The 27,384-nt window shown below is 40.9% G+C and overlaps 1 protein-coding gene across 1 annotated transcript in view; it reads left to right on the plus strand.

Annotated features, from left to right (window-relative positions):
- The window catches only part of LOC125452095 (eukaryotic translation initiation factor 3 subunit E), a 190,440-nt gene that overhangs the window by 16,963 nt on the left and 146,093 nt on the right, over positions 1-27,384 (plus strand). The window contains exons 4-7 of the mRNA XM_059645759.1: positions 2,123-2,165; positions 6,174-6,278; positions 14,205-14,330; positions 14,523-14,647. Of these exons, the coding sequence (XP_059501742.1) occupies positions 2,123-2,165; positions 6,174-6,278; positions 14,205-14,330; positions 14,523-14,647 (399 nt within the window). The remainder of the gene's footprint in view (positions 1-2,122; positions 2,166-6,173; positions 6,279-14,204; positions 14,331-14,522; positions 14,648-27,384) is intronic.

Here is a 27,384-nt window from a genome sequence, read left to right on the forward strand (position 1 = left end):
AGGAGAGAGAGTGTTATGCAGCTAGATAATGTTGCACAGTGATGGTCAAAGTGTGACAAAACCTTTGAAGTGCAGCACAAGGGGGATTAAAACAAAAACTTGATAAATAAAAAATGTAATGTTTGGAAGATTGTTTCTCATCAATGCAATGATGCAGTCTATCAGGAGTAGTGTTTTTATGCTTAAGGCTAAACACAGTCAAAATAATCCATGCCAAGGTGCCAAATCAAAAGTTCAGTAATTTTGTAGAGTGTATAATTGTGCTGAAGAAAAAATAACTGAATAAAGATATTCTGAAGAGGTTTCCATAATTAGAGTCTTGAAGTCATAGAGCTGTACAACATGGAAAACAGACCCTTTTGCCTTGCTGACCTGATATTCCAAATCAATCCAGTCCCAGTTGCCAGCACGTGGCTCATACCCCTTCAAACCTTTCCTATTCATATAGCCATCCAGATGCCTCTTATATGTTGTAATTGTACCAGCCTCTACCACTTCTGGAAGCTCATTGCATACGTGCACCACCATCTGCATGAAAATGTTGTCCCTTAGGTCCCTTTTAAATCTTTTCTCTTTTACCTTTAAACCTGTGTCCCCTAGTTTTGGACTCTGCTACCTAAGAGAAAAGACCTTGACTGTTCACCCTATCTATGCCCCTCATGATTTCATAAACTTGTATAAGGTCACCCCTCAGCCTATTCAGCTACCCTCTGTCGCTCAAACCCTCCAACCCTGCGACATCCTCACATCTTTTCCGAGCCCTTTCTAGTTTCACAACATCGTTTATAAAGCAGGGTGACCAGAATTGAATGAAGTATTCTAAAAGTGGCCTAACCATTGTCCTGTAAAGCCACAACATGACCCCCGAACTCCTGTACTCAGTGCACTGACCAATAAAGATAAGCATACCAAATGCCTTTTTCACTGTCCTGACTACCTGCTCCTCAGCTTTCAAGGAACTGTGAATTAGCATTCCAAGCTCTCTCTGTTCAGCAGCATTCCTCAGGACCTTGCTGTTAAGTGTATACGTCCTGTCCTGATTTGCTTCTCTAAAATGTAGCACCTCGTTTCTCCAATTTAAACTCCATTTGCCACTCCTTGGCCCACCAGCCCATGTGATCAAGGTTGCATTCTACTTCTTTGCTGTCCACTGTACCACCAATTTTATTGTCATCTACAAACTTAGGAGCGATTCTTTCTCCTGTGTTCACATCCATTTTTATAAAATGACAAAGAGCAGTGGACCCAGCACCAATTATTGTGGCATTCCGCTGCTCATAGGCCTCCAGTCTGAAAAGCAACCCTCCACCACCACCACCCTTGGCCGAGGCAGTTCTGTGTTCAAATGGCTGTATCCAAATTCTTCAAACGGATTTGACACCTTGAGTTGACTCTGTGAAATACAATTCTAAAAAAAATTGGACAAACTCTAGTTTTTCCCTGGGTGCTTTGCCATCTCTACACAACTAACCTTTTGGCTCTTTACAGCAAATGTGACATGCAATATGGAACTCATTGTTCCGTTTTTGGAAAGAAAAGACAGATTGCAAGTCTGTAGCATTTATCAAGTAATGCATGCTCCTGCTTCAGTTTTATTTGAGGATAAAAAAGATTGAGTTGAAAGCACGTCAGTATTTGTTAGGAGCTTATGACTGTACAACCATGAACACTGTGATTGTGCATATTCAGTTGTTTTGGCAGAATCGGCAGAAGTTCTGTGAACTGCCAACCAATGCGTAGTTTCATTGTTAACCAAATGTGCAACAAAACTCTGTTAGGTATGGTTTGTAACCGTTTAAATGTTGATTTTGGGAAAATTTGAAGTGACACCAGTGTCTGAACTACCTTCGTGCAAGTGATTGTATGAGGGTACATGTATGAAATAGAGAGTGTTAAGATTTAATTTCCAGTGGTATGTATCTATTAGAATGATAGTCCCAGAAATTGTTGGTTGATGCATTATTCTTGGTTCCAATTAAACATCTCCCTTTTGTTAAACATCTCCCTTTTGTTACTCTTAACATCATCGAACATTATTCCTGTAATATGCTTTAATTCTAATAATTACTAAATGAATGTATTTTAAATTATTAAATTTTAAAACTTTTCTCTATCTAAACAGGGACGGACGTATGTTGTTTGATTATCTAGCAGATAAGCATGGAGTAAGTGAGCATTTGTTGATTTCTGTGAATATTTAATAATGAGTGCAGTATAATATTGTAATTCGTTTTGTGTGAAATGATCCACGAGTAAGGAATGAATCAAAGCATTTGTACTCTCGCTTATGCTTGAGGCAAATTTTGAAACCCGGAGAAGATGATTTGAGGCATTAGAACAGTAAATTCAAGCAGAATAGAATCGGAAGGGATGTATAGTTTAACAAAAATTACAAATCAATGAATGAGGTAATTGCCAGAAATAAAAATATATATATATATGCAATTTGCTTTCTTTGTCTGAAAGCATGACACATCTACTTTTATTCATTTATGGGATGTTGACATTACTGGCTGGACCTGCATTTATTTCCATACCTCATTTCCTTTGAACTGGGTGGCTTGCTGGAGCCATTTCAGAGTCAACCATATTTCTGTAGGCCTAGACCACATATAAGCGGGACCAAGATAACAAAGTGTGAAGCTGGATGAACACAGCAGGCCAAGCAGCATCTCAGGAGCACAATAGCTGACGTTTCGGGCCTAGACCCTTCATCAGAGGGTCTAGGCCCGAAACGTCAGCTTTTGTACTCCTGAGATGCTGCTTGGCCTGCTGTGTTCATCCAGCTTCGCACTTTGTTATCTTGGATTTTCCAGCATCTGCAGTTCCCATTACCGCTTATCTATAAGCTGGACCAGTTAGGCAAGGCAGATTTCCTTCCTTAAAGGACACTAGTGAGCCAAATGGGATATAATTGAGAGTTAGGTGGTCACTGTTGGGTAGCCTTTTATTAGCAGATGGTGAAACCCAAATCTCTGGTGGGATTTTAAACTCCTGCTTGGATGATAGATTGCTAGTCCAGTGAATTTATTACACCCTTTCGCATTTTATCTGCAATAAGAGAGACAAACTAGAGGCATAAGTAGAAATAAGTGCTAATTGCTGATCACGATGCCAGAGATATGGTTACAGATTAGTTTAGATTGGGAAATAAGTATTCTAGGGTACATTGTATTTCCAAAGGACAGACAGAATGGCAAAGGAGGAAAAGTATTCTCGATAGTAAAAGGTGGCATAAGGACATTTGTGACCTGGGATCTGACCTTCCAACAGCATGATGTAAAATCAGTATGGCTGAAAATTAGAATCATAGAATCCTTGTAGTGTTGAAAGAGGCCAACTGGCCCATCGAGTGTGCACCGTCCTTCCGAAGACAATCCCACCCAGACACAGCCTCCTACCCTGTAAATCCACATTTACCATTGCTAGCCCATATAGCATGCACAGCCCCGGAAACTACTGGACTATTTAGCATGGCCAGTCTACCTAACCCACACGTCTTTCGACTGTGGAGGAAACTGGAGTGCTCTCAGGAAACTCTCGCAGATATGGGGAAAATGTGCAAACTTCACATGGTCAGGTACCCAAGGCCAGAATCAGACCTGTGAGGAAGCAGTGCCAACCACTGAGCCATCAGGCCATCCGAGGCGTAACAGTGGAAGGATCCCAAGAAATAATGAATCAGAAAGGATTGATAGTAGTAGATTATTGCTCCCCGGCAGTAGTTATACCATTTGAGAGAAGATTAAACAGGCAATTATTGATGTTTCTAGTAATTGCAGTGTAATAATTGGGTGCAGGATTTTCTAATCTTCATTTGGGCGATGAAAATGAAATTAGCGAGGGTGGCCGAGAGGTTCTTTGAATTTTTTGACAGTTTGTTGGAGCTGAGGAACCTACTGGGGTGACACTATCTTAAACCTAACATTGTGTAATGAAGTGTGGTTAATTTGTAGCATTATAATAAAATTCAAAAATAATGATCATAATACTATTGAATTTGATGTTAAGTTTGAAAATGACATACTTCACTTGCAAGAATTGTAAAGTGAAATGAAACCAATTACATTATTATCGAAGAAGAACCAGCTAAAGTTATTTGGGTTGGCGGATGAAAAGGTATGGTCATCATCGAATAGTGGAAATTTTTTGAAAAATCCAGAATGTTTTTCAAGTATGTTGGAAAATAAAAACTCCAAGAAATGCCTGTCTGTGTGTTTCTCAGGAAGTTGAGGTTAGTATTAGATTAACACTCTTTTTTTTAAAACAAGTAGCAAATCAGGATTGTAAGTATATGAGAAATCAGCAGTGTACCACAGAGGTTGATCTGATGTGGTAAAAATAGACTCTGAAAGTAAACTAGCCAGAAATATAATAACAGATTGTAAGAGATTTTACGAGTGTATAAAAAGGAACAGAATTGCTAAAATAAATGTAAGCTCTTCTCACAGACAGTGTCATGAGGACTGAGAAAATAACTATTGTTGATGAGGGGAGCCAGTAGGTGTACCATACCTGAATTTCCACAATATGTAAGCTACCGTACAGGTCATTAAGAGGCATGTTATAAGTTTATGAAGTTGGAAATATAGCATGGATCGAGGATTGGCTAAGGCACGGAAACAGACATTAGCAGTAAATAAACCAGGCACTTTCAAGATGGTTGGCAGTGAATTGTGGAGTGCGGCAAGGATCTCTGTTGGGGCTTTAGCTATTTATCATTTGTGTTCAATGACTTGAAGAGAGTGTGACCCAGCTAGGCTTGCTGATGATACAAAGTCAGATAGAAAAATTTAAACTGTTTGGAGGACACAAGTTGCTAAAAGATATAGGCAGTTAAATGACTGAGGAACAAGATAGCAGATGGAATTTATTTGAAGTTGTTTCCTTTTATTTATAAGAATAGAAAAAACAGATTTTGTTTGGGCATGAAATTTGTGACTGTTAATGTTCGGTCAGAATTATACAAGGAATGCAGGAAGTCAGCGCAGAAATGCAGCAAGCAATTAAGCATTTCTGAAGAAGGATCTTTACCCAAGACGTCAGCTTTCCTGCTCCTCTGATGCGGCATGGCCTTCTGTGTTCCTCCAGCTCCACACTGTTATATCTGACTCCAGCATTGGCAGTTCTTACTATCTCTAAGCATATGGCATATTGGCCTTTTATTATAATAGGACTAGTGTACAGGAATAAAGAAGTCTTAATCTCACATTTTATTTTGCTGACATCACATCTGGAATACTGTGGAGACTGAAACTACAATGTATGGAAGGATATATTTCAATTGGAGGGAATTCAGCAAAACTTCACAAACTTAATTCTAATGAGCAGAACGTTGTCCTTTGAGAGAGATTGTGTAAATTGAGCCCATGTTGTCTGGAGTTTAGAGAAATGATAGGCACACTCATTGGAATACATAAGAAGCTACTTGGGATGGTAGATGCTGAAAGGTTGTTTCTCCTGCATAGGTGTCGAAAACATGGCACAGCCTTATGTTAAGGAATTATGTATCTCAGCAGGTTGTGAATGCTCCATCTTTGAATGCATTTAATTCTGGGGCAGTAAGTGTTGGATATGGAAGCAGACAAGGAGATGGAGTTGAATCCTAAGATCAGTAATAATTGTACTAAATGGTGGAGTGAGCTTTACATATGATCTGCTGCTCTTCTTTCTTTTCTAAAGTATGTTTGGATAGCGTAGTCAGACTTCATGGTACATGGATGGGCAGGGAGCAAATGGACACAGATCGTTAGAAAATAGATGACAGATGACAGTTTCGACAGAGGATCTTGATCGGCGCAGGCTTGGAGGGCCGAAGGGCCTGTTCCTGTGCTGTAGGTTTCTTTGTTCTTTGTTCATCTTTAATGGGCACAATCAAATATGTTGTAACAAACTATTTCACTATTTGCTAAAATGGTTCATTACATACCTCGATGTGTTCTGATATCAAATGGAACTTAAGTTCATACATTGGAAAACTCAGTTTTTCCAATTGAAGATAGAAAATCTAATGAAAAACACAAATTTTAAAATCTGCATACCATCATACAGTCTACAAGAAATTGAAAACAATAATTTGCAGTTGATTATTAAACAACAGAAGCAATATTTTCATTTCTGAAACAATGTGTTTCTGCCTTGCTGTTTAATTTTTAATCTATTTTTGTTTGAAGTTTCGTCAGGAATATTTGGACACCTTGTACCGATATGCTAAATTCCAGTATGAATGTGGCAATTATTCTGGTGCAGCAGAATATCTCTACTTTTTCAGAGTTCTGGTGAGTACCATTTCCTGCAGGTATACTTCAATGTGCTGATCAAATTTGCCTTAATTTCTGGTAATCGTGGAAAATATTTCCTACACAATAACTGCACTCGTGGCTGAAATGTAGCTGCTATACAAAATTGCAGATATGACTTGGGAGCAATGGTATGGTATTGAGGTTGAAGCAGGGCTCATTTGGTGAGTAATACTTTTAGTTGTGATTGACTCAGTGTTTTTTAGATTAGATTACCTACAGTGTGGAAACAGGCCCTTCAGCCCAACAAGCCCACACCGCCGCTTGAAGCATCCCACCCAGACCCATCCCCCTATAACTCACACACCCCTGAACACTACGGACAATTTAGCATGGCCAATCCACCTAACGTGCACATCTTTGGACAGTGGGAGGAAACCGGAGCACCCGGAGGAAACCCACGCAGACACGGGGAGAACGTGCAAACTCCACACAGACAGTCACCCGGGGCTGGAATTGAACCCCAGTCACTGGCGCTGTGAGTGTTGTATCAGCGTTCAGAAAAGAGCAACAGTCTTAAAGAGAATTTGCAAGTCCATTTGGCTCTGTTGTCATACATGTGTCTCCTTCCATCATTCTTCATCTAATTCATAGAACATTACAGCACAGTACAGGTCCTTCGGCCCTCGATGTTGTGCCGACCTGTCATACCGATCTCAAGCCCATTTAACCTACACTATTCCATGTACGTCCATATGCTTATCCAATGACGACTTAAATGTACCTAAAGTTGGTGAATCTACTACCGTTGCAGGCAAAGCATTCCATTCCCTTACTACTCTGAATAAAGAAACTACCTCTGACATCTGTCCTATATCTTTCACCCCTCAATTGAAAGCTATGCCCCCTCATGCTTGCCGTCACCATCTTAGGAAAAAGGCTGTCCCTATCCACCCTATCTAACCCTCTGATTATTTTATATGTTTCAATTAAGTCACCTCTCAACCACCTTCTCTCTAATGAAAACAGTCTCAAGTCCCTCAGCCTTTCCTCGTAAGACCTTCCCTCCATACCAGGCAACATCCTGGTAAATCTCCTCTGCACCCTTTCCAAAGCTTCCACATCCTTCTTATAATGCGGTGACCAGAACTGTACACAATACTCCAAGTGCGGCCGCACCAGAGTTTTGTACAGCTTCACCATAACCTCTTGGTTCCGGAACTCGATTCCTCTATTAATAAAAGCTAAAACACTGTGTGCCTTCTCAACAGCCCTGTCAACCTGGGTGACAACTTTCAAGGATCTGTGTACATGGACACCGAGATCTCTCTGCTCATTTACACTACGAAGAATCTTACCATTACCCCTGTACTTTGCCTTCCGGTTACTCCTACCAAAGTGCATCACCTCACACTTGTCTGCATTAAACTCCATTTGCCACCTCTCAGCCCAGCTCTGCAGCTTATCTATGTCTCTCTGCAACCTACAGCATCCTCCGTCACTATCCACGTCCCCACCGACCTTAGTATCGTCTGCAAATTTACTAACCCATCCTTCTCTGCCCTCATCCAGGTCATTTATAAAAATGACAAACAGCAGTGGACCCAACACCGACCCTTGCGGTACACCACTAGTAACTGGTCTCCAGGATGAACATTTCCCATCGACTACCACCCTCTGTCTTCTTTCAACAAGCCAATTTCTGATCCAAACTGCTATATCTCCCACAATTCCATTCCTCCGCATTTTGTACAATTCGACTAATACAGCCTTCAGTTTCATCCTTATTCCTCCTAAATGCATCTATGCTGTTCTCAAATAATCCATGTGGTTGTCAATTCCACATCCTTACCATTCTGCATGAAGAAGTTTCTGTGGAAGTCCATGTTGGTTTTGTTCAAGGCTATCTTATTTTAGTCGCTCTTTGTTCGGCTTACCACACAATCTGATCATTTCAATGTTATTGGTAAGTTTTGTATTAGATTATATGCTTTGGAGAATTCTCCTAACCCTAGCTCTGAACCAGGGCCATGAGCACTATCAAGGCAACTTCCTGAAACTGTTAGTAGCTGACATAATGTTGCCTAAATGGTTTGGCTTGACGATTGTCAATGCCTTTGATCCCGGACTCCCGAGGTATTGGTAATGACTGAAAACTTGTGCAATTCTTAAGAATCCAAAAAAAAGTCTCGAGTTTGAGGTGCAAATGAGAGAGTCAGCACATTTGTTTACTGTCCAGAACAAATGGTTTCCTGATGAATCTGTCTGAAAATTTGAAGTTGATTTTAATGCTACTAGCTTGTGGTTGCCATTGTCTTGCCAATTAGTTGTTGAGGCAACCAGAAGACTGGCTATTTTGAATCTAGTCAAGTGTGATGCCACAAGTTTAATTGTTAATCGTCCTAGAGATCTATAGCACAAAAGGTTTTCAACCCATTGAGTCTGCTTTGGTCAAAAACAAGCAGCTAACTATTCTAAGTTAACAAGGTGTAGAGGTGGATGAACACAGCAGGCCAAGCAGCATCTTAGGAGCTGGAACGCTGACGTTTTGGGCCTAGTCCCTTCTTTAGAAATGGGGAAGGGGGTTCTGAAATAAATAGGGAGAGAGGGGGAGGTTGATGGAAGATGGACAGAGGAAAAGATAGGTGGAGAGGAGACAGACAGGTCGAAAAGGTGGGGATGGAGCCAATAAAGGTGAGTGTCGGTCGGGAGTTAGGGAGGACAGACAGGCCAGTGGGTAGGATGAAGTTAGTAGGTAGGAGATGGTGGTGCGGCTTGAGTTGGGAGGAGGGACAGGTTAGAGGTCTCGGCCCAAAACATCAGACTTCCTGCTCTGATGCTGCTTGGCCTGCTGTATTCATCCAGCTCTACACATTGTTATCTCAACTATTCTAATCCTGTTTGAAAGCACTTGGCCGATAGCCTTGTATGTTTTGGTGTGACAAGTGCATATCTAAACACTTCTTAAATATTATGAGGGGTTCCATCTCTCCCACCCTTAAAAGCAGTGAGTTCCCTATTCAGTTGGAAATAACTTTCCGCAAAGCCTTCTAAACCTCCTGCTTTTTACCTTTAATCTATTACCCATAGCATTGATCCCTCTACCAAGGGGAAAACCTCCTCCCGGACTACCCTATCTATGTCTTTTTTAATTTTACATATCTCAGTCATGATCCTCCTCAGTTTCCTCTGCTCTAAGGAAAACAACCACAGTTTATCCAATCTCTCTTCCTAACTGAAATTCTCCAGTCCAGGCAACATCCTAGTTAACCTTCCTCGTACCCTCTACAGTGCAACCACATCCCTTCTGTAATGTAGACAGCAAGTTTCACAGAACACTGGGAGGGCTGAGATTGTTGATGTCAAAATGAAGCTGGAATAGACACTTTAAATGTGTTCTTATATTGCTTGTCATTCAAGGTTCAAATGCATTCTCATTACTGAATCAGAATATGTGTTTTTCAGGTCTTGAGCATAAATTAAAGCTGACATTCCAGTGCAGTACTGAGGGAATACAGCATTGTCTGAACTGCAGTGTCTCAGCCAAGATAGTAAAGCAAGAATTGTTAGCTCTTGGATGGATTTAAAGGATCCAAAGGGATTTAATTAAATTAAATTTTAATTAAAGAAAAGCTGGGGAATTTGCTTTGGTGTCTTGACGAATATGTATAACTCAATCAACATCCCCAAGAAGCATGACCTGTTCGCTGAGATAGCAAAAATTGCAGATGCTGGAATCAGAGATAACAAAGTGTGGAGCTGGAGGAACACAGCAGGCCAGGCAGCATCACACGAACAGGAAGCTGAACAAGGGTCCTGCCCCAAAACATCGGCTTTCCTGATTCTCTGATGCTGCCTGGCCTGCTGTGTTCCTCCAGCTCCACACTGTTATCTTTGATCTGTTCACTTTTTTTGCAATTGGAGGATTCTGCTATGTGCAGATTTACTTTTCATAGATACTTCCTTGACTTCAGAATACAAAAGGCAGTCTGGAAATAAAAGTCTTGTCTAAACTTTCAAGTTAATGAGAGGGAGCCTCTGATGTGATGCAGCCTCTGATTCGAGCAGTGCTCAAAACCGTTAAAAGCCTGCTCCTCCATTTGATAGGATCATGGCGGATGCGGCTTTCTGTGTGTCCACTTTCATGCATTTCCCCATAGTCTTCGATTTCCCTACTGGTCAAGAATCTATTTATCTCAGCCTTAAGTACAAAAAAAGGACTGTACCCCACAGCTCTCGGTGGCAAGGAGTTCCAAAGAAATTCTTCATCATCTCACTCTTCAGTTGGCTCTCCATTAATATGAGACTATGTCCTCTTGTCCTAGACTCTCCAATGAGATGAGATGCCCTGTCAGCATTTACTTTGTCAAGCTCCTTAAGAATCCTATATGTTTTAATGAGATCACGTCTCATTCGCCAAAACTTCAGTGAGTAGAGTCCCAACCTGTTAGTATTTGCTCAAAAAAAAATTCCCTCTGTCAGGGATCATTTTAATGAATCTTGTCTGAACTGCCTCCAGTGTATAGGGAGTTGAGGAGCTGCCGTTGTAGAGTGGTGTCAGTGGGTTTGGAGGGGTGGCAGCCGGTGATTATCGAATTCAGAGGATGGGAGCTGGTGAGCATCAGGTGCTGATAAGTGTAAGTCAGGAGGAAGTATGGAAGTCTTTCTGTAACTACACAAGGTGCTGGTGGGACCACACCTGGATTACTGTGAGCAGTTTTACTCTTATACTCCAATCCGCTTGAAATAAGTGCCAACGTTCCATTCGCCTTCCTGATTACTTGCTGCCTCTGTGTGCTTGCTTTATGTATTTTATGGACAGGTACCCATTAGTTCCTTTGTGATGCAGTTTTTTCCAACTTGCCTCCATTTAAATAATATTATGTTCTTTTGTCCTGTCTTCCAAAGTAAACAGCTTCACTTTTGCCCGCTACTTAACTTATCCATGTTTCTCTGTAAACTGTTTGTATGCCTCCCAAAAGCTACCTTTCCACCATTTTTGTCTCTTCTGCAAATTTGGCTACATTTCGTACACTTCTATCTTTCAAGACGTGTTGGAAACGGTTGCAGTCCCAGCACTGATTCCTGTGAAACACCACTAGCAAAAAGTTGCCAACCTGAAAAAGAAGCCCTTATCCCTGCCCTTTCGTGGTGCACGATCGAGTACATGCCAGTATGCTACCTCCAATACCATGGGCCATTAGCATCTGACTTAAACATTTGTGAAGTTCTTTGTCGAACACCTTCTGAAAATACAAATACAGCATTTCAACTGGTTCCCCTCTGTCCACTGTTGTTGAGACATTTTCAAAATCTCCAATAACTTAGTCAGATGTGATTTTGGATAGGTGGGGGAGGGGAGGGGAGCAGAGGTGTAGCGGGTGTGGGGAAGGGGAGGGGAGTTGAGGAGCTGCCGTTGTAGAGTGGTGTCAGTTGGTTTGGAGGGGTGGCAGCCGGTGATTATCGAATTCAGAGGATGGGAGCTGGTGAGCATCAGGTGCTGATAAGTGTAAGTCAGGAGACCTTGTTTATTGTTGATCTGTTGGGAAGTCAGCTGATGTCTGGAAACCACAAAAAGTGATCCTGCAGTGGCAAAGCAAAATTCTTCATATAAGCTTGAATAATTCTCGACTTCAGCTGTATAGTCAGTATAAATGGTAAATGCAGGAAAGCTATGACACCTGACAGGAGGACACTTGAGAACTTACAGTACTTCTGTAGGGTTGAATTTAATGCCAGTGTGATGTAATACAGTGCTGGAAATGGACCAGAGTTTTATAATGTAATAAGTTGAAATTGAAGCTTGAACTAGGTTTCTGAAGAATTGGAAATTGATTTCTATGTTGAATTTCTGCATTAATTACGACTTAAACTCCATTCTGTGGGTAAAGTAAATTTAGGAGGAGGAATAAAATCTTTATTCCATAATATAAAATAACTTTTAAGATCTTCGAGACCATATCAGAAGGGTTTGGTTTGAAACCGTAAACAACATCTTCCCTTACTTTTATTTGTGAATTTCTTGATGTTGATCAGGTTTGGGAGTCTGTTATTTTTGTTGTGACTGGGACATGAGGAATGTCCTGGAAATCACACCCCACTATTCCCAAGGTGTTGCACAGTTGGTATAACTATTTTGATTCAATTTCAAAGTAGCCAATAGTTTATCTCTTTGTCCTCCTATCCAGAATAAAAGATTTATGTCAAGTTTTTATTTTAAGTCAAAATAATCTGTTTATTATAAAAAAAAAACTCAATTCTAAAGTTGTGGCCAAAGAGATGGCATCTAAGGTATAATCCAGAATTAGAACTATATCCGCTTTTAAACACAATGCAAACTCATTAGCACATCATAAGAAACAACCAAGACTCTGCAGAGATGATAGTTTACAAAGGCCAAAAGAAACCACCCCCCTCACAATATTATGAAAACCAAAGAGAGATTTTGACAGATTGTCAGTCCATTGGATTTCCTACAGTTGGAATTGAATCATTGACAGGTACAGAACTGTGGAAAATCTTGCAAGCGCAGATCGATTTGGATGTGAAACAAACTGATTGCAAATCCTTAGTATTTGCTGTTCACTTTCTCAAAGTTTGCAAAATGGCCGAAGTACTGTGATGTGGAAATTTGTTTAGGTTCTGAAATACCTCCGCCAAGAGAGGGAGAGAGAAGCTTGCAACTTGGTTGCAAACTTTGGAGCTTTCTTCCTTATTAGACCCTAAGGTTTTGAAACCAAAACAAAGAACAGAAAGAAATGCTAGGCAACCATCAGCCCAAGGATACATTGTCTCTTCCAAAGCCAGGTTTTCCAGCATTGAAATGGAGTAAACCCCATCTTTTATTTCTTAAAAGCTTGGTTTGGCAGTTTCCAAAGCCATTCAACTTTGTAGTCAGCAGATGGATCACAGCCTAGATTAAACTGTTGATTTGAACTCACATTTTCCCTTTTCCTTTTGGTTTAAAAAAAACTGTTAATCCAGAAAATGTCCAAACAGTTTTCCTGTTTTTCACATCGTCCATAAGTGTAGATATGTAACTCCGACACTCGAGTGGCTTAGTAAATGCTGCAAGCTGTGACCTTTTGAAGCTTTTTTGCACATACCCACTGAACGTCAGCCATGCATCAATTCAGCTGTAATAGAATTGTTTGATCTCCATCCACTTGTATTTCAAATTATGAAGTGGGAAGTAATCTGCTTGTATGCATTAGTGTTTTGTTGCCTGCTTTTAAAGAAATCTTTACAGTACAAAGCAGTACTTACCAATTCTGCTTTGATGCCTAGATACCGGAAAGATAAATGCGCTACTGTTTGGATAGATGTGAGCAACTGCTCTTTTTACTTTGCATGTTTCCTTTTGTTTTGTTTTACCACTGACAAACATGTATGTAGTGTTTGAGATAACAGTGTGGGGCTGGATGAACACAGCAGGCCAAGTAGCATCTTAGGTGCACAAAAGCTGACGTTTTGGGTCTGATTTCACAAATGTGTCAAACTAGTTACTTATTAATTCACAGAGGAAAGGCAATGTCAGGAATTTAAGGAACAGATGTGCACGTAAGAATTCCATTTATCAGAAGAAATTCCCACCGAAACACAGCCTTGTAGTGAGGCTGCAGCCATTAATGAACAAAAGCTCAAAAAGGTTCTGGAGAAGTTTTTTTTAATCCAATAAATTACTGTTCTGTCATGAGAAGTTTGAAATCTGAAGCACCAAAAATTAATTCCAGCAGGCTGGCTCATACTTCATCAACTTCTAACTGATTGACCAGAATTAACCTGTGGCTCCTGAACCGCAATGGTACACTGTCAACCTAAACCATTTGGGCTTTTACCAGTGCTAGCTTCAAATAATTTCTATATATCAGCAATGGTTTGAACTACTTCACTAATTTTTGTAGGGCAACAAGTTCAGTGGGTTGAGAGAAATAAATTTAATGGATTTCCTTTATGTTTCAACAGGTTCCTTCCACAGACCGGAATGCCCTGAGCTCACTCTGGGGAAAACTAGCATCTGAAATTTTGATGCAGAACTGGGAAGCTGCAATGGAGGATCTAACACGATTGAAAGAAACAATTGATAACAATGTAGGTATCTTTGATTACATTGCATATTTTCTTCCAAAGATTCAGTTTGGTTAACCTGGAATAAAGTGATCTTTTGACAAATTTCAGAAGAATTCATCACTAAGTTTTGTTGTATACATTTGATACAAATGGAGCTTTGACGTAAATTTTAACTTGAAGATTAAAAAGTTTATTTCTACTTTTATTTCTTAGTCTGTCAGTTCACCGCTCCAATCTCTGCAGCAGAGGACATGGTTAATTCACTGGTCTCTGTTTGTATTCTTCAACCACCCTAAAGGCAGAGACAATATCATTGATCTCTTCCTTTATCAGGCACAGTGAGTACCTTAAAACTACCACACTTCCATTTGTTCAGCATTGCACATAACTGAATTTAACGGTTAATTAATGGAAGCATGCTTGTTGAAGGGGTCTGTCATTTAAAGCGTGAGGGATTTCTTCCGTTGAAGAGGTTTAGTGTTTGGAATTCCTGCCCCAGTTGGGTTCATTGAATATGTTCAGGGTTGAGTTAGAGATCTTTTTGGCTTGAAAAGTGATAAGTGTTAAGGAGGGTAGACCGCAAAGTAGAGTCAAAGCCATAGTTTGATCCCCTGTGACATAGGTCAAGCAGCTGAATGGCTTACTCATGCTCCTATTTTTTTGTGAAGGTTGAAAGTCGTTCTTGTTCTTTTTCATGTTATGGACTTGTTCTCTGGTTTTCCACTGGTGCATTTCACCCAGCAACTGAAGTTTGAGCTGACCAAGTTACTTGCGATCTGTCATGTTGAATTGTATTGAAATCCAGGAAGTAGTTGTGCAAGTATTATGTTAATTATCTTTGTAGTGATTTTTATTTCTAGCATATACAATTTAATTTCTTGCCACAAAGTGGAGCCTGAACGTCAGAGCCTGTAAACAAGTCAAAACATTACATTTGAACCTTGGAGGACAAGGGAAATTGAGAGCTTAGTCAAAACGTAAAAGGAGGTACATGTAAGGTCTAGGAAACTGAAGACAGACAGAACCTTTAAAGATTCCAAGGATAGCAGTAAAGGATTCAAACCAGGATTTAGGAGGGGTAAACAGGACTGTGAAATATCTTTTGCAAACAAGATTAAGGAAAATACCAAGGCATTTTATACATATATAAGGTTAAAGAGGGTAGCTAGGGAAAGTGTAGATCCATCCAAAGACAAAGGCGGGAACTTGTGTGAACTGGAGGGAGTAGGTGAGGTCCTTAACAGATATTTGTGTTGGTATCCATAAAGGAGAAGGGCATGATAGAAAGGGAGACTTGGGACGAGTATGTTGATATTCTAAGGCATGTTACTATACAAGAAGTGGTGGTGCTGGGTGTTTTGAAAAGTCCCCAAGATCTATCCCAGAGGGAGCAGGTGAAGAAATTGCTTGAGGCTTGTATGCAATCTTTGTGTCCTCCCTTTAGTCATAGGAAAGGCCCCAGAAGACTGGAAAATAGCCAGTGCAGTTCATTTGTTTAAAGGAAGTGCAGCAGAGATAATCTGCGAAATTACGGCCCAGTGATCCTTACATCAGTGTCAGGGAAGTTGAGTCTTCTGTCCTGTAAATGTGTCCAAGCCAGTTAATAGAAAAAAATGCAGCTTTGTAAGTGTCAACATACTTGAGAATTTTTCTCTTTTAAAAGACTGCGATATTCACCATTGTGTTCTTCCATGTAATGTTTTTTACGAAGAATATTTTAAGATCATGCACTGAACAGTAGGTGAAGGGAGGGAATAGCACTTTTATGATGAAGTAGCATGTTAATGGTTGGAGGAATACAGTTTTCATTCCTACATAGTCCTAAGGAAGCCTGAATTAAAATCAATACAGTAGAATTTGAAATTTTGTAAGATGTCACAAATATGACTTTTAGCATGGTAATACTGAGGCTACGTTGAATGTGGATTGTTGATATGAACAAGAACTTTTTTTTTTCCCCTTATTCATTCACGGGATGAGGGCGTCGCTGACCAGGCAGCATTTATTGCCCATCCCTAAATGCTCAGAGGGCAGTGAAGAGCCAACTACATTGTTGAGAGTCTGGAGTCACACGTAGGCCAGACCGGGTAAGAATGGCAGTTTCCTTCCCTTAAGTACATTAGTGAACCAGATGGGTTATCCAAAAATTGACAATAGATTTGGCCATCGTTAGATGTTAATTCCAGATATTTATCGAATTCAAATTCCACCATCTGCCATGGCTGGATTCAAACCGAGGCCCACAGAACATTATCTGGGTCTCTGGATTAATTGAATTCAGTAGTGAATTAAGAATCAAACTGGTCTCAGCAATGCTGACAGTAGGATCATTGTCAATGGTTGAAAAATGCCATCTGGTTCATTGTCTATTAAGGGAGGAAATCTGTCAACTTTACCTGCTACCAGGTAACTCCAAATGTACAGCAATGTAGTTGAGTTTTAATTACCCTGCAATCGGTTATATCAAATTGCCACAGAGAATTCAGTAAGAATTTAAAACAGAACACCTGGCATTCTCCGAAACATCAGAAAGAAAAACACTGAACTCAGCTGTTTGGATCTGCTAAGGGGATAAAATTGGGGGAGCTATCCCACAAACCAGTTATGTAGCTTCCTGATGTAATCTACTCATTGAATCACAAATTACCATGTCCCAGGTGACAATATTCCATTTACTGGATCTGTCCTGCCCTGTTGATAGAGCAGACATGCCAGAGGTCATGACATAGTACATAAGAACTAAGAGCAGGAGTAGGCCATCTGGCCCCTTGAGCCTGCCCAGCCATTTAATAACATCATGGCTGATCTTTTTGAGACTCAGCTCCACTTACCTGCCCATTCACCATAACCCTTAATTCCTTGGCTGTTCAAGAATTTATCTAGCCTTGCCTTAAAAGCATTCAGCAAGGTAGCTTCAGCCGCTTCACTGGGCAGGGAATTCCACAGATTCGCAACCCTTTGGGTGAAGAAGTTCCTCCTGACCTCAGTCCTATATCTGCTTCCCTTTATTTTGAGGCAATGCAGCACCTTTAGTCCTAGTTTCACCTGTTCGCAGAAACAACCTCCCTGCCTCTACCTTTCTATTCCCTTCATAATCTTATATGTTTCTGCAGTAGGGAAAGAGTTCCCCTGGGCATCTTCAACATTGCTTCCAACCCTAGGAAGTTTCATGGCATCTGGTCAAACATTGGCAAAGAAACCTCCTAATGACTACCTCCTGTTTCTATCTTCACCTGTCCAACCTATACCCTTTCCCTCAGCTGATGAATCAGTGACTCCTGCAATTTGAACGTCATTTAGAAGCAGCATTGAGGGTGACAAAGGCACAGAAGTCAGGAGCTGACTGAACTCTTCCATCTGGAGTATCCAATGTCCATTATTAAGAGTGGCTCAGTAATGCCCCTATTGACTAAGCTGGCTGCATTTTAAAGGAAATGGCCGATGAAATGGGTCTGTGGCAGGTGGTGGCGGAATTGGCAAAAGAGAAAATCCAAGCTGATCTTGGCCTTGCCAATCCACCTGTCATCATGCACCTGTCTGTTAGTCTCAGTCGAAGTGACCACTGCATAGTACATGTGGAGACAGAATCCCATCTTTACCATGAGGGAATCCTCTCTGAAGTCATGTGGCACTGCCATGTGTTTCTTGGGAGAGGTTGCAAATGCTTTTAGCACTCAACTGAACAGCAGGGTCACTAGCTGCAACAGAATTGTATTCAACCGCAATCTCTAACTTCATGGCTTGGTCGTAAATGCTGAACATGGTGCAGTCATCGGCAAACATCCCTACTTCTGGTCTTATGATGGAGGGAACATCATTGATGAAACAGCTGAAAGTGATTGAGCCTAGGACACTACCCTGAGGAACTCCTGAAAAGATGTCCTGGAGTAGAGATAGCTGACCTGTAACAACCATGGCCATCTTCCTGTGTGCCAGGAATAATTCCAACCACTGAAGAGTTTGCCCCCATTACCCACTGATTCCAGTTTTGCTATGGCTCGTTGATGCCACACTTGATCGAATGCAGATTCGATATCAAGTGCTGTCACTCTTTCTCTCACCTCATCTCTGGAATTCAGCCGTTTTGTCCATGTTTGAACCAAGGCTGTAATGAGGTTAGGAGTTGAGTGGCCCTGGTGGAGCCCAATCTGGGTGTCACTGAACAGGTTATTGCTGAGCAGTTGGTGTTTGTTAGCACTGATGATGACATCTTTCGTTACTTTACCGATAATGGAGAGTAGACTGGGGTGGTAATTGACTGGGCTGGATTAGTCCTGCTTTTTATGTACAGGACTTACCTGAGCAATTTTCCACATCGTCGGGTAGATGCCAGTGTTGTAACTGTACTGGAGCAGCTTGGCTAGGGGAGCGGCACGTTCTGGAGCACAAGTCTTTAGTACTATTGCCAGAATATTGATTGGCCTGTAAGCTTTGCAGTATCCAGTGTCTCTGACTGTTTCTTGATATCACGTGGAGTGAGTCAAATTGGCTGAAGACAGTATTCTGTAGTGCTGGGGACTACTGGAGGAGGCCGAGATGGATCATCCAGTCAGCACTTTTGACAGAAGATTGCTGTCAATGCTTCAGCCATATCTTTTGCACAGATGTACTGGTCTTTTCCACCATTTGAGAATGGGGATATTTATGCAGCCACCTTTTCCAGTGAGTTGTCCTATTGTCCATTCACAGCTGCAAGTAGCAGGACTGCAGAGCTTCAATCTGATACGTTGGTTGTGGGATCGCTTAGTTCTGTCTGTTACTTCCTGCTTAAGCCAGGTTGACACCTCATTTCCTGGTATGCCCTCCTGCACTCTCCTTTGAACCAGGGTTGATCCACTGGCTTGATGGTAATGGTTGAGTGGTGATTGTGCTGGAGTACAATTCTTCTGTTGTCGATGACTTCATGGTAAACGGACTTCTATGTGACAGTGACCCTATTGCAATAACATTTCAGGTTAGTTTCAGTGCAGAAGGGAAATATAATTACATGAAGCCAAAGGTAGCTAAAATGAATTTGGAGAAAAGTTGAAAAGGTATATTAGTTGATTTGCTGTGTCAAGCCTTTTAAAGAATGTTTAATAATTCTTCAAGGTGGTGCAGTGAGAATGCATTATCTGTGGCTAAGTAAGGGAGTTAAGGATAATATCAACTCGAAAGCAACACTGCAATTCTGCCAAGGTTAGTGGTAGATCAGAAGATTCAACAGGTTTTAAGGACCAACAAAGAAAAATTTAAAGTAACAGAGGGATAAAGTTGAGAATGAGAGAACTTGTTGAGACTATAAAATTAAACAGTACAAGTTCTGGCAAGTATTTAATAGGAAAAAGGAGCTGCGCCCAGTGTTGGTCCTCAAGTGTGTAATTTTTGATTCATTTATGGGATTCAGATATCTCTGCTTGAGTTTGTAAATTTTTTTGATTCACAGGAGTCAAAGGCTCAAACTTTTTGGGCAGGATATGACAGGGACAAAATGTAGCTAACCCCTCACCACCAGATCAACCGTAAACTAACTGCATAGTGAAACAGGCTTAATCCTGCTCCTTTGTTCTCTTGCAGCATCTCAGCAAGGTGAGTTTGTCAGGACCTTTGAAATCTGCACCATCTACTACTTTGAAGGGCAAGGGCAGTAGGTGCATGGAAGTAACACCACGTGAACTTACCTTGCCAAACCCTGCAGTGTCCTGACTTGGAACTGTTTGCTGTTACTTCACTGAGTCAGATTCCTAGAGTTCTCTTTTCAAAAACGCTGTGATGTACCTCTACCACAATTTCAAGAAGGCAGCTTTACTGCCACCACCTTGAGTGAAATTAGGGAGAGGCAGTAAATGCAGGCCGAGTCAGTATTGACTATATCACATGAGAATTAAAACCAAAGACCAGGATTGGGTGTCCCAGTCACCCAACCACACAATTACTTTGGCTGTAGAATCTAATTCGAGGACACCTGTTGTTTTTGAGAGTGTTGCATTCCTGGCTCCTTAAAACCTTACAGCTTCTATGCAGCAAAAGACCAGATTGTCGCAATGCACATCCCATGCAAAAATGACAGAGGGCAGCGTTCGTTGTTCGTCCCTAATCGGCCTTGCGATCCACCGTAGTCTGTTTGGTGTTGGTATGCCCACAGTGTTGTTAGGGAGTTTCAGGATTTTGACTGTGACGGTTGTGATGATAATTGTGTCCCACTATTCCACAAGCTGTCACAAAATATATAAATGTATAAAATTACAATGAGCCCATCAAAATGACCAATTGCCTGATTGTGTCCAGAGATGTACAGACTAGATGGATTAGCCAGGGGAAATGTAGGGTTACTGGGATAGGGTAGGAGACTGGATTGTCTGGGTGAGATGCTGATAGGATGGTTGATGCAGACTCGATGACCCAAATCGCCTGCTTCTGCCCTGAAGAGATTCCATGACCGCGACCCAGGAGAAAAGCAGTTCGCACCAAATTTCGCCATTAAGTAAAATAGCTATTTATTATAACACATTTAACTTGCACAAGAGCTTTGAAAACCCTCCCATTTCTATCTACTGCTATGCAACTTGTGTATACCCGTTAAAAACCTCAACCTTCAAATGCATGCATTCAGTTACGATGAAGACAAAGCAAATATTTTATAAAGTACACTAGGGTTTTTAAAAATGAGAAGAGATCTAATTGGGGTATATATGATGCTAAAGGGAATTGACAAAATAGATGTAGAGAGGATGTTTCCTCTTGTGGGGTGATCTAGAACGAGAAATCATGGTTTCAGAATAAGGGATAGCGATTTTAAAACACAGATGAAGAGAAAATTATTTCTCTCAATGGGTTGTGAATCTGCAAAATTCACTACCTCAGAGTGCGGTGGATGTCAGTAACTTTAAGAAGGAGATAGATGGATTTCTGATTAGTAATGGTTTGAAGTGTTATTTCAGACAGCAGGCAGGAAAGTGGAGTTGCGATCACCAATAATCATAGTGAATGGTGGAGCTGTCTCGAGGGGCTGTATTGCCCATTCCGTAGTTCTTATGCTGTTAGGAAAAATGATTATAGATAGGGTAAACAAAGTTTGGAAGGTCATAAAGCCAGACGACGGAGTAGAGAGTTATTTTCTCACAGACGTTTTAATTTTTGAAATGATGACATTTTTCTGTAGGATGTTGGTATTGGTGGTTTGGTCATTGTAACTTTTTAGCTGTGATTTGAGTGATCAAAATTTCTTTAATTGTGGATATTTTGAAAGATTGCTCATGTCCAAAAGCGCATAGATTGTTAATGTGTGTTCACAGTGTGTTTTATGGAACTTTCCTTGCAATAACGACTCCATATATAGTTCATGTGTTGAGGGACATGTTGTAAATGCTGTCATGCTCTGAATGTAAACTTTTAAATACGAAGCTTTTTTTAAAAATGAAATGAAAAGAATTGTTTGACCAACTTAACTGAGAATTGCTGAAGGAGTAACTTGCAAACGGGGCTGCTTCGTGAAATCCTTTGGTGTGTCGAGCTTCTGCAGTTTAAAATTAATTGCCCGTCTTTGGGCAGTGTGAATGTATGCACATGGCTTGCATATCTGATGGCCCAAAGGGATCTGTTGGTCTTCAGTTAATATACATTCTGTTGAGGATGTGTGGGAAGCTTCTAATGTAGACCACATGAGTGCTGAACGCCTACTGCAGTGTGTGGTTTAGATGAATCCTGTTCAAATTACTAGATGCTTTCCCTGTTGCAGGCTTTTCTAATTTGCCCTCAGGAGTGTGTCACTGATTCTGAATTTCTCTCGTTTCCTGCAGTGCTCTATTGGTAAAGAAAATTACTTGCCTATTTTATCTCCACTTGAGGTTGTCAAGAGGTTTTTTTTTGTTTGCTTACCCTATGGCTTTCAAAAAGCCACTGTTCTATGCTTGTTAAAGTGGGGTTAAATGAAATCAGTCTGATCTTACTCCTGATTTGCATTATCAATGGTGTTGAGATGAGTGCATTGAGTGGGTTGCTGCTTACAAAATGGTAACGTATTGTTTTGGTCAAAGGGATCCTCTCCGATGCCTTTGTAACTGAAATGTTTTGAGTATGCAGGGGAAGAAAGGAGTCTCTTAAAAACTATTCTAAATTACTGTGAAGCATATTTCTTTGCACATTAATTATGGTTACTTAAACAAGGTACTATGTAAAAGCTAGACATTATCCCTAAAATGGAGAGATTTAAAGGGATATTTAGTACACACATTCACAATTATTGAAAATTTAAGTATTAAATAAGGGAAACTTTCTTTCGGAAGACAATTGGTGACCACATGTAGAACGTTTAAGAAATTTGGCAGTAAGTTGGAGAGTTTTTTTATTTGCTCTAAGTTGTGATCTCGCTGTATCTGAAAGTGTGGTGTGTACGAAATTTCTGAAAGGAAATTGAATGGACAGCTATGAAAGAATTTACGGGTCTTTGGGAAAGAATAAAGAGGAGTGGGACTCAATTGAATAGCTATTTCCCATAGTCCCCATAAGCACATGGGCCAAATGGTCTCCTGTGTTGTAACATTATGATATTTCCAAGCATCAGTGTACCCAGGCCAGAAGAGATGTTTCTGTTAATCCTTAAGAATTCTAAGGAGGAAATTACATTTTGGTTGATGTTTTCAGAACTCCACAAATGGGAATTGAACAGTGACAAACAGGTTGAACATTTATAAAGGGAGTTATGAGGTCACCATATCCAACTTCCAAGTTGGGTACAATATTTGTGGCCACTGCGTGGGATATTACTGAATAACCCCTGTTTCTGTTTGTGTTGCCAAATACTTTCTTTGTCTATCCTCAACCTTTTATCATTGGCTTCTCTGAAATGATTTGGAAATACGACCTCATAATTGAAGTGTTATGGGCAGTCTATTGAAGAGACCTGGCTGGTCCCAAATGAACTTAAGAGTTTAAGGCTCTTGCGAAGATTTGTAGCTCGAGTTGTGGGTGAGGTTGTTGACTTGTTCGTCGAGCTGGCTGGTTGTACTTCAGATGTTTCATCACCACGCTAGGTAACATCATTAGTGCAGCCTTCCGTGAAGTGATATAGTTCTACTTCACTTAGTATTTATATGATCCGGTCTGTTGAGGGTGTTTTGAATCTTTTCCATTTTTATTTGCAAGGATTTGGATATGGGATCTAATTCCACATAGAACATAGAACATTACAGCACAGTACAGGCCCTTCGACCCTTCGAATGTTGTGCCGACCCGTCATACAGATCTCAAGCCCACCTAACCTACAGTATTCCATGTACGTCCATATGCTTGTCCAATGACGACTTAAATGTACCTAAAGTTGGCGAATCTACTACCGTTGCAGGCAAAGCGTTCCATTCCCTTACTACTCTCTGAGTAAAGAAACTACCTCTGACATCTGTCCTATATCTTTTCACCCCTCAATTTAAAGCTATGCCCCCTTGTGCTCGCCGTCACCATCCTAGGAAAAAGGCTCTCCCTATCCACCCTATCTAACCCTCTCATTATTTTATGTGTTTCAATTAAGTCACCTCTCAACCTTCTTCTCTCTAATGAAAACATCCTCAAGTCCCTCAGCCTTTCCTCGTAAGATCTTCCCTCCATACCAGGCAACATCCTAGTGAATCTCCTCTGCACCCTTTCCAAAGCTTCCACATCCTTCTTATAATGTGGTGACCAGAACTGTACACAATACTCCAAGTGCGGCCGCACCAGAGTTTTGTACAGCTTCACCATAACCTCTTGGTTCCGGAACTCGATTCCTCTATTAATAAAAGCTAAAACACTGTATGCCTTCTTAACCGCCCTGTCAACCTGGGTGACAACCTTCAAGGATCTGTGTACATGGACACCGAGATCTCTCTGCTCATCTACACTACTAAGAATCTTACCATTAGCCCAGTACTTGCCTTCTGGTTACTCCTACCAAAGTGCATTACCTCACACTTGTAAATTGATTATGTTTATTGATTAATATTATGGGTGGAGAACCAGGCCTCTAGGAATTCCTATGCATGCCTGTGGTTGGCTTGAGCTAGGATGGTCATGTTGTCCCAGTTAAATTGATGACCTTCATTGACTGAGCATACTGAAATGAGGGAAAATTCGTCGTGTCGTTTTGCTGCTAGCTGCTGTTTGGCTAGTTTCCTTCCTATCTGGCTGATGTAATGTTTGTGTCAGTCCTTTGGTATTTTGTACACTACATTGGTCTTGTATGTCATGGGGGACCCCATGGGTATAGGGTCTTTGATCCTTGAGTGTTTGTCATAGTGTGGCTATGGGTTTGTGTGCTATCCTGATTCCTGGTGGTCCTGGGAGCTTCATCAGCTCCGATATATTTTTGACATACGGTAATGTGGTCAGTGTATTAGGTTATGCAAAAGCATCTAGTAGACATCTGCGGATGAAGTTGGTGGGGTATACATGGATAATGAAGACTTTGTCTAGGTGCTGTTCCTCCTCCTTGTGAATATCTGTGTTGTGGTGGGTTTTGGCTTGTTTGAATAGCGTCCTTACACAGCTTTGTTTGTGGATGTTGGGGTGATTGCTGAGGAAATTGAGGAAATGGTCAGTGTGGGTTGCCTCCCTGTATACTGTGGTTTGGAATTCCCTGTTTGCTGTTCGTTCTACCCTGACATCTAGGAGCAGAAGTTGATTGTTGTTTACCTCTTCACTCGTGAATTTGATTGTGGTGAGCGCATTGTTGATGAGGTGGTGTGTCTCTTCTAACTTAGTGCGTTTAATGACAAATATGTCTTCCTCGTATCGTATCCACGGTTTTGGCTGTATGCGAGCGATGGTCGTGCTTTTCAGTCTTTGCATGACTGCCTCCTCAGTAAGCCCTGTTTTATTTATTAGGTCTTGTTATTGTGGAACATCATTTGTTAATGGTTACAAACTTTGTGAACATTAGATCTTTTAATTCCCCAACAAAAAAAATTAAGAGCCAAAAAAATGCACAAAAATGGAAGTTATTTATCTCAATCAGAAATTTCCTTAATGAACATTTCCAGCAGGTGTTGTTTTCTGGCATGTACTCTGAGCCAATGAAATGACTACTGTATCTCCTCACAGATAGTAAGAACTGCCAATGCTGGAGTCAAGAGTTAACACAGTGGGGAACTGGAGGAACAGAGCAGGCCAGGCAGAATCAGAGGAGTAGGGAAGATGATATTTTGGGTCAGAACCCTTGTCAACTTGCCCAGTCCTCTGATGCTGCCTGGCCTGCTGTGTTCCTCCAGCTCCATACCAGATTTCCTGTGTTGAGCACTGTAGCGGTTACTTTTCGTCCCTAACATGAATGCTTGTCAATTTGGGTTACATCATCATAACCTATCTTGAAGTATACTGATGATATTGTACCTGTGGGTCTCATAAGGAATAATGACATAAAATGAAAGAATGCTTGTTTGGATCCGAAGTAACACAAAAGACCCCTGTGGTATTTTTGCCACCTTTTCTTTCCTGTATAATGTGATTTCTTCTCTGTAATTACCGAGATGGGATGGGACAAGTGACCTACTTTATCGAATGCTCTGAATTTGGATTTGAAGCATGCCTCAGCGTCATAACCTAGCTGTCCCCTCCCATGTTGAGTTGAATGGAGTTGAATATTGTGGATTTATTCTGCGTCAACATGCAATAACATCTGTGTGATAGAATTTAGTTGACTTCAATTATATGAAAAGCAGATTGTGCTTTTGATGAAGTTTAAATTTGGTAGTTTCCTTGATGTAAATACCTACAGTGCTTATTAGTTTGTGAAGATTGGTTTCCTTCATTGTTTGGAATAGTGTGTTTGATGTCAGCAAGTGAAATGTTTGTGTCTTACTGTATGTTGTTCATTTTGACATCTGCTTCCTGTTGATGGAATATCTCCCTGTTTTAAAAGGTTTCCTGTCTCTATGCATGATTTCTGATTGGAGAAACCCCGAAGCAATCCTGATTGGCTTTTCTCACCCTTATCTCCCACATGATGAAATTAGTCATGTGATTAAAATCAGATTTTGACTCGAGATGTCTGTTGATATCACTTTCTCTCTCTCGAGAGAGAGAAAACAGGCTGTGAAACTAAAAGCTCCATGAGTGTGAGACTCAGCTTTTCATGCGAATGTCAATTCCCACCTATTTTAAAAAATTGAAATTGGCCTGCCATATTTCCAGCCTACTACTATCATGTGTGTCCTACTATAACTGACCATGATCCCTATTGGCCCTTGCTTCTCCTGTGGATAATGCAGAAGAAAAGCAATGTGTCTGCACTTCCATGGAGATTGTCTGAGAACATTTTCGGCCAAAGAATTAGGAGGTGCCTGGGCTTTAAGCCCAAGTTATTATTGAGGAGTTGGCCTGTATAAGAGACTGCATGTAAAATTAAAGTTTGTGGCATTGGGGGTAGTGTATTGACATGGACAGAGAACTTCTTGGCAGATGGGAAATGAAGAGTGGAGATAAATCTGTGTTTATAGAGTGGCAGACAGTGTCAAGTCGGGTACTGAAGGAATTTGTGCTTAGACTGCAGCTGTTCACAATAAATGCTAATGATTTAGATGAGAGAACTAAATGTAATATTACCAAGTTTGCAGACGAGACAAAGCTGGGTGTGCTGGTGAGCTGTGAGGTAGATGTAGATTTGGACAATTGAGTGACTGGTCATATGCATTGCAGATCAAGTATAATGTGGATAAATGTGAGATTTACCCAACTTGACAACAAAAATAGGAAGACAGATGATTCATACTTATCATAGTCCCAGAAGAGTATAGGGCTGTGCTGGGAGACAACTGGTGGTTGGTTTAACCAGGTGGTCATCAGGTCTCAAGCAAGGGACATGATTGAGAAGACAGGGCTTTCTTGGTGACGTTAGCTCATACAGGAATTGAACCCATGCTGTTGGCATCACTGCATTGTGAACCAGCAGCCTATCCAATTGAGCTTGTGACCTATAAAGGTAAAGTCACCATAATCCCAGAAGACCATAGGGAGGGGCACAACTGTTTTTGAGTTTAACCTGAGGGCCACCTTATCTTTGGCAACCTTGAGAAGGTGACATCAGCTGTTGTGGGAATTGACCCCTTGCTTTTGGCATCACTCAACA

The sequence above is a fragment of the Stegostoma tigrinum genome, chromosome 5 (genome assembly GCF_030684315.1).
Source record: "Stegostoma tigrinum isolate sSteTig4 chromosome 5, sSteTig4.hap1, whole genome shotgun sequence".
Classification (NCBI taxonomy): Eukaryota; Metazoa; Chordata; class Chondrichthyes; order Orectolobiformes; family Stegostomatidae; genus Stegostoma; species Stegostoma tigrinum.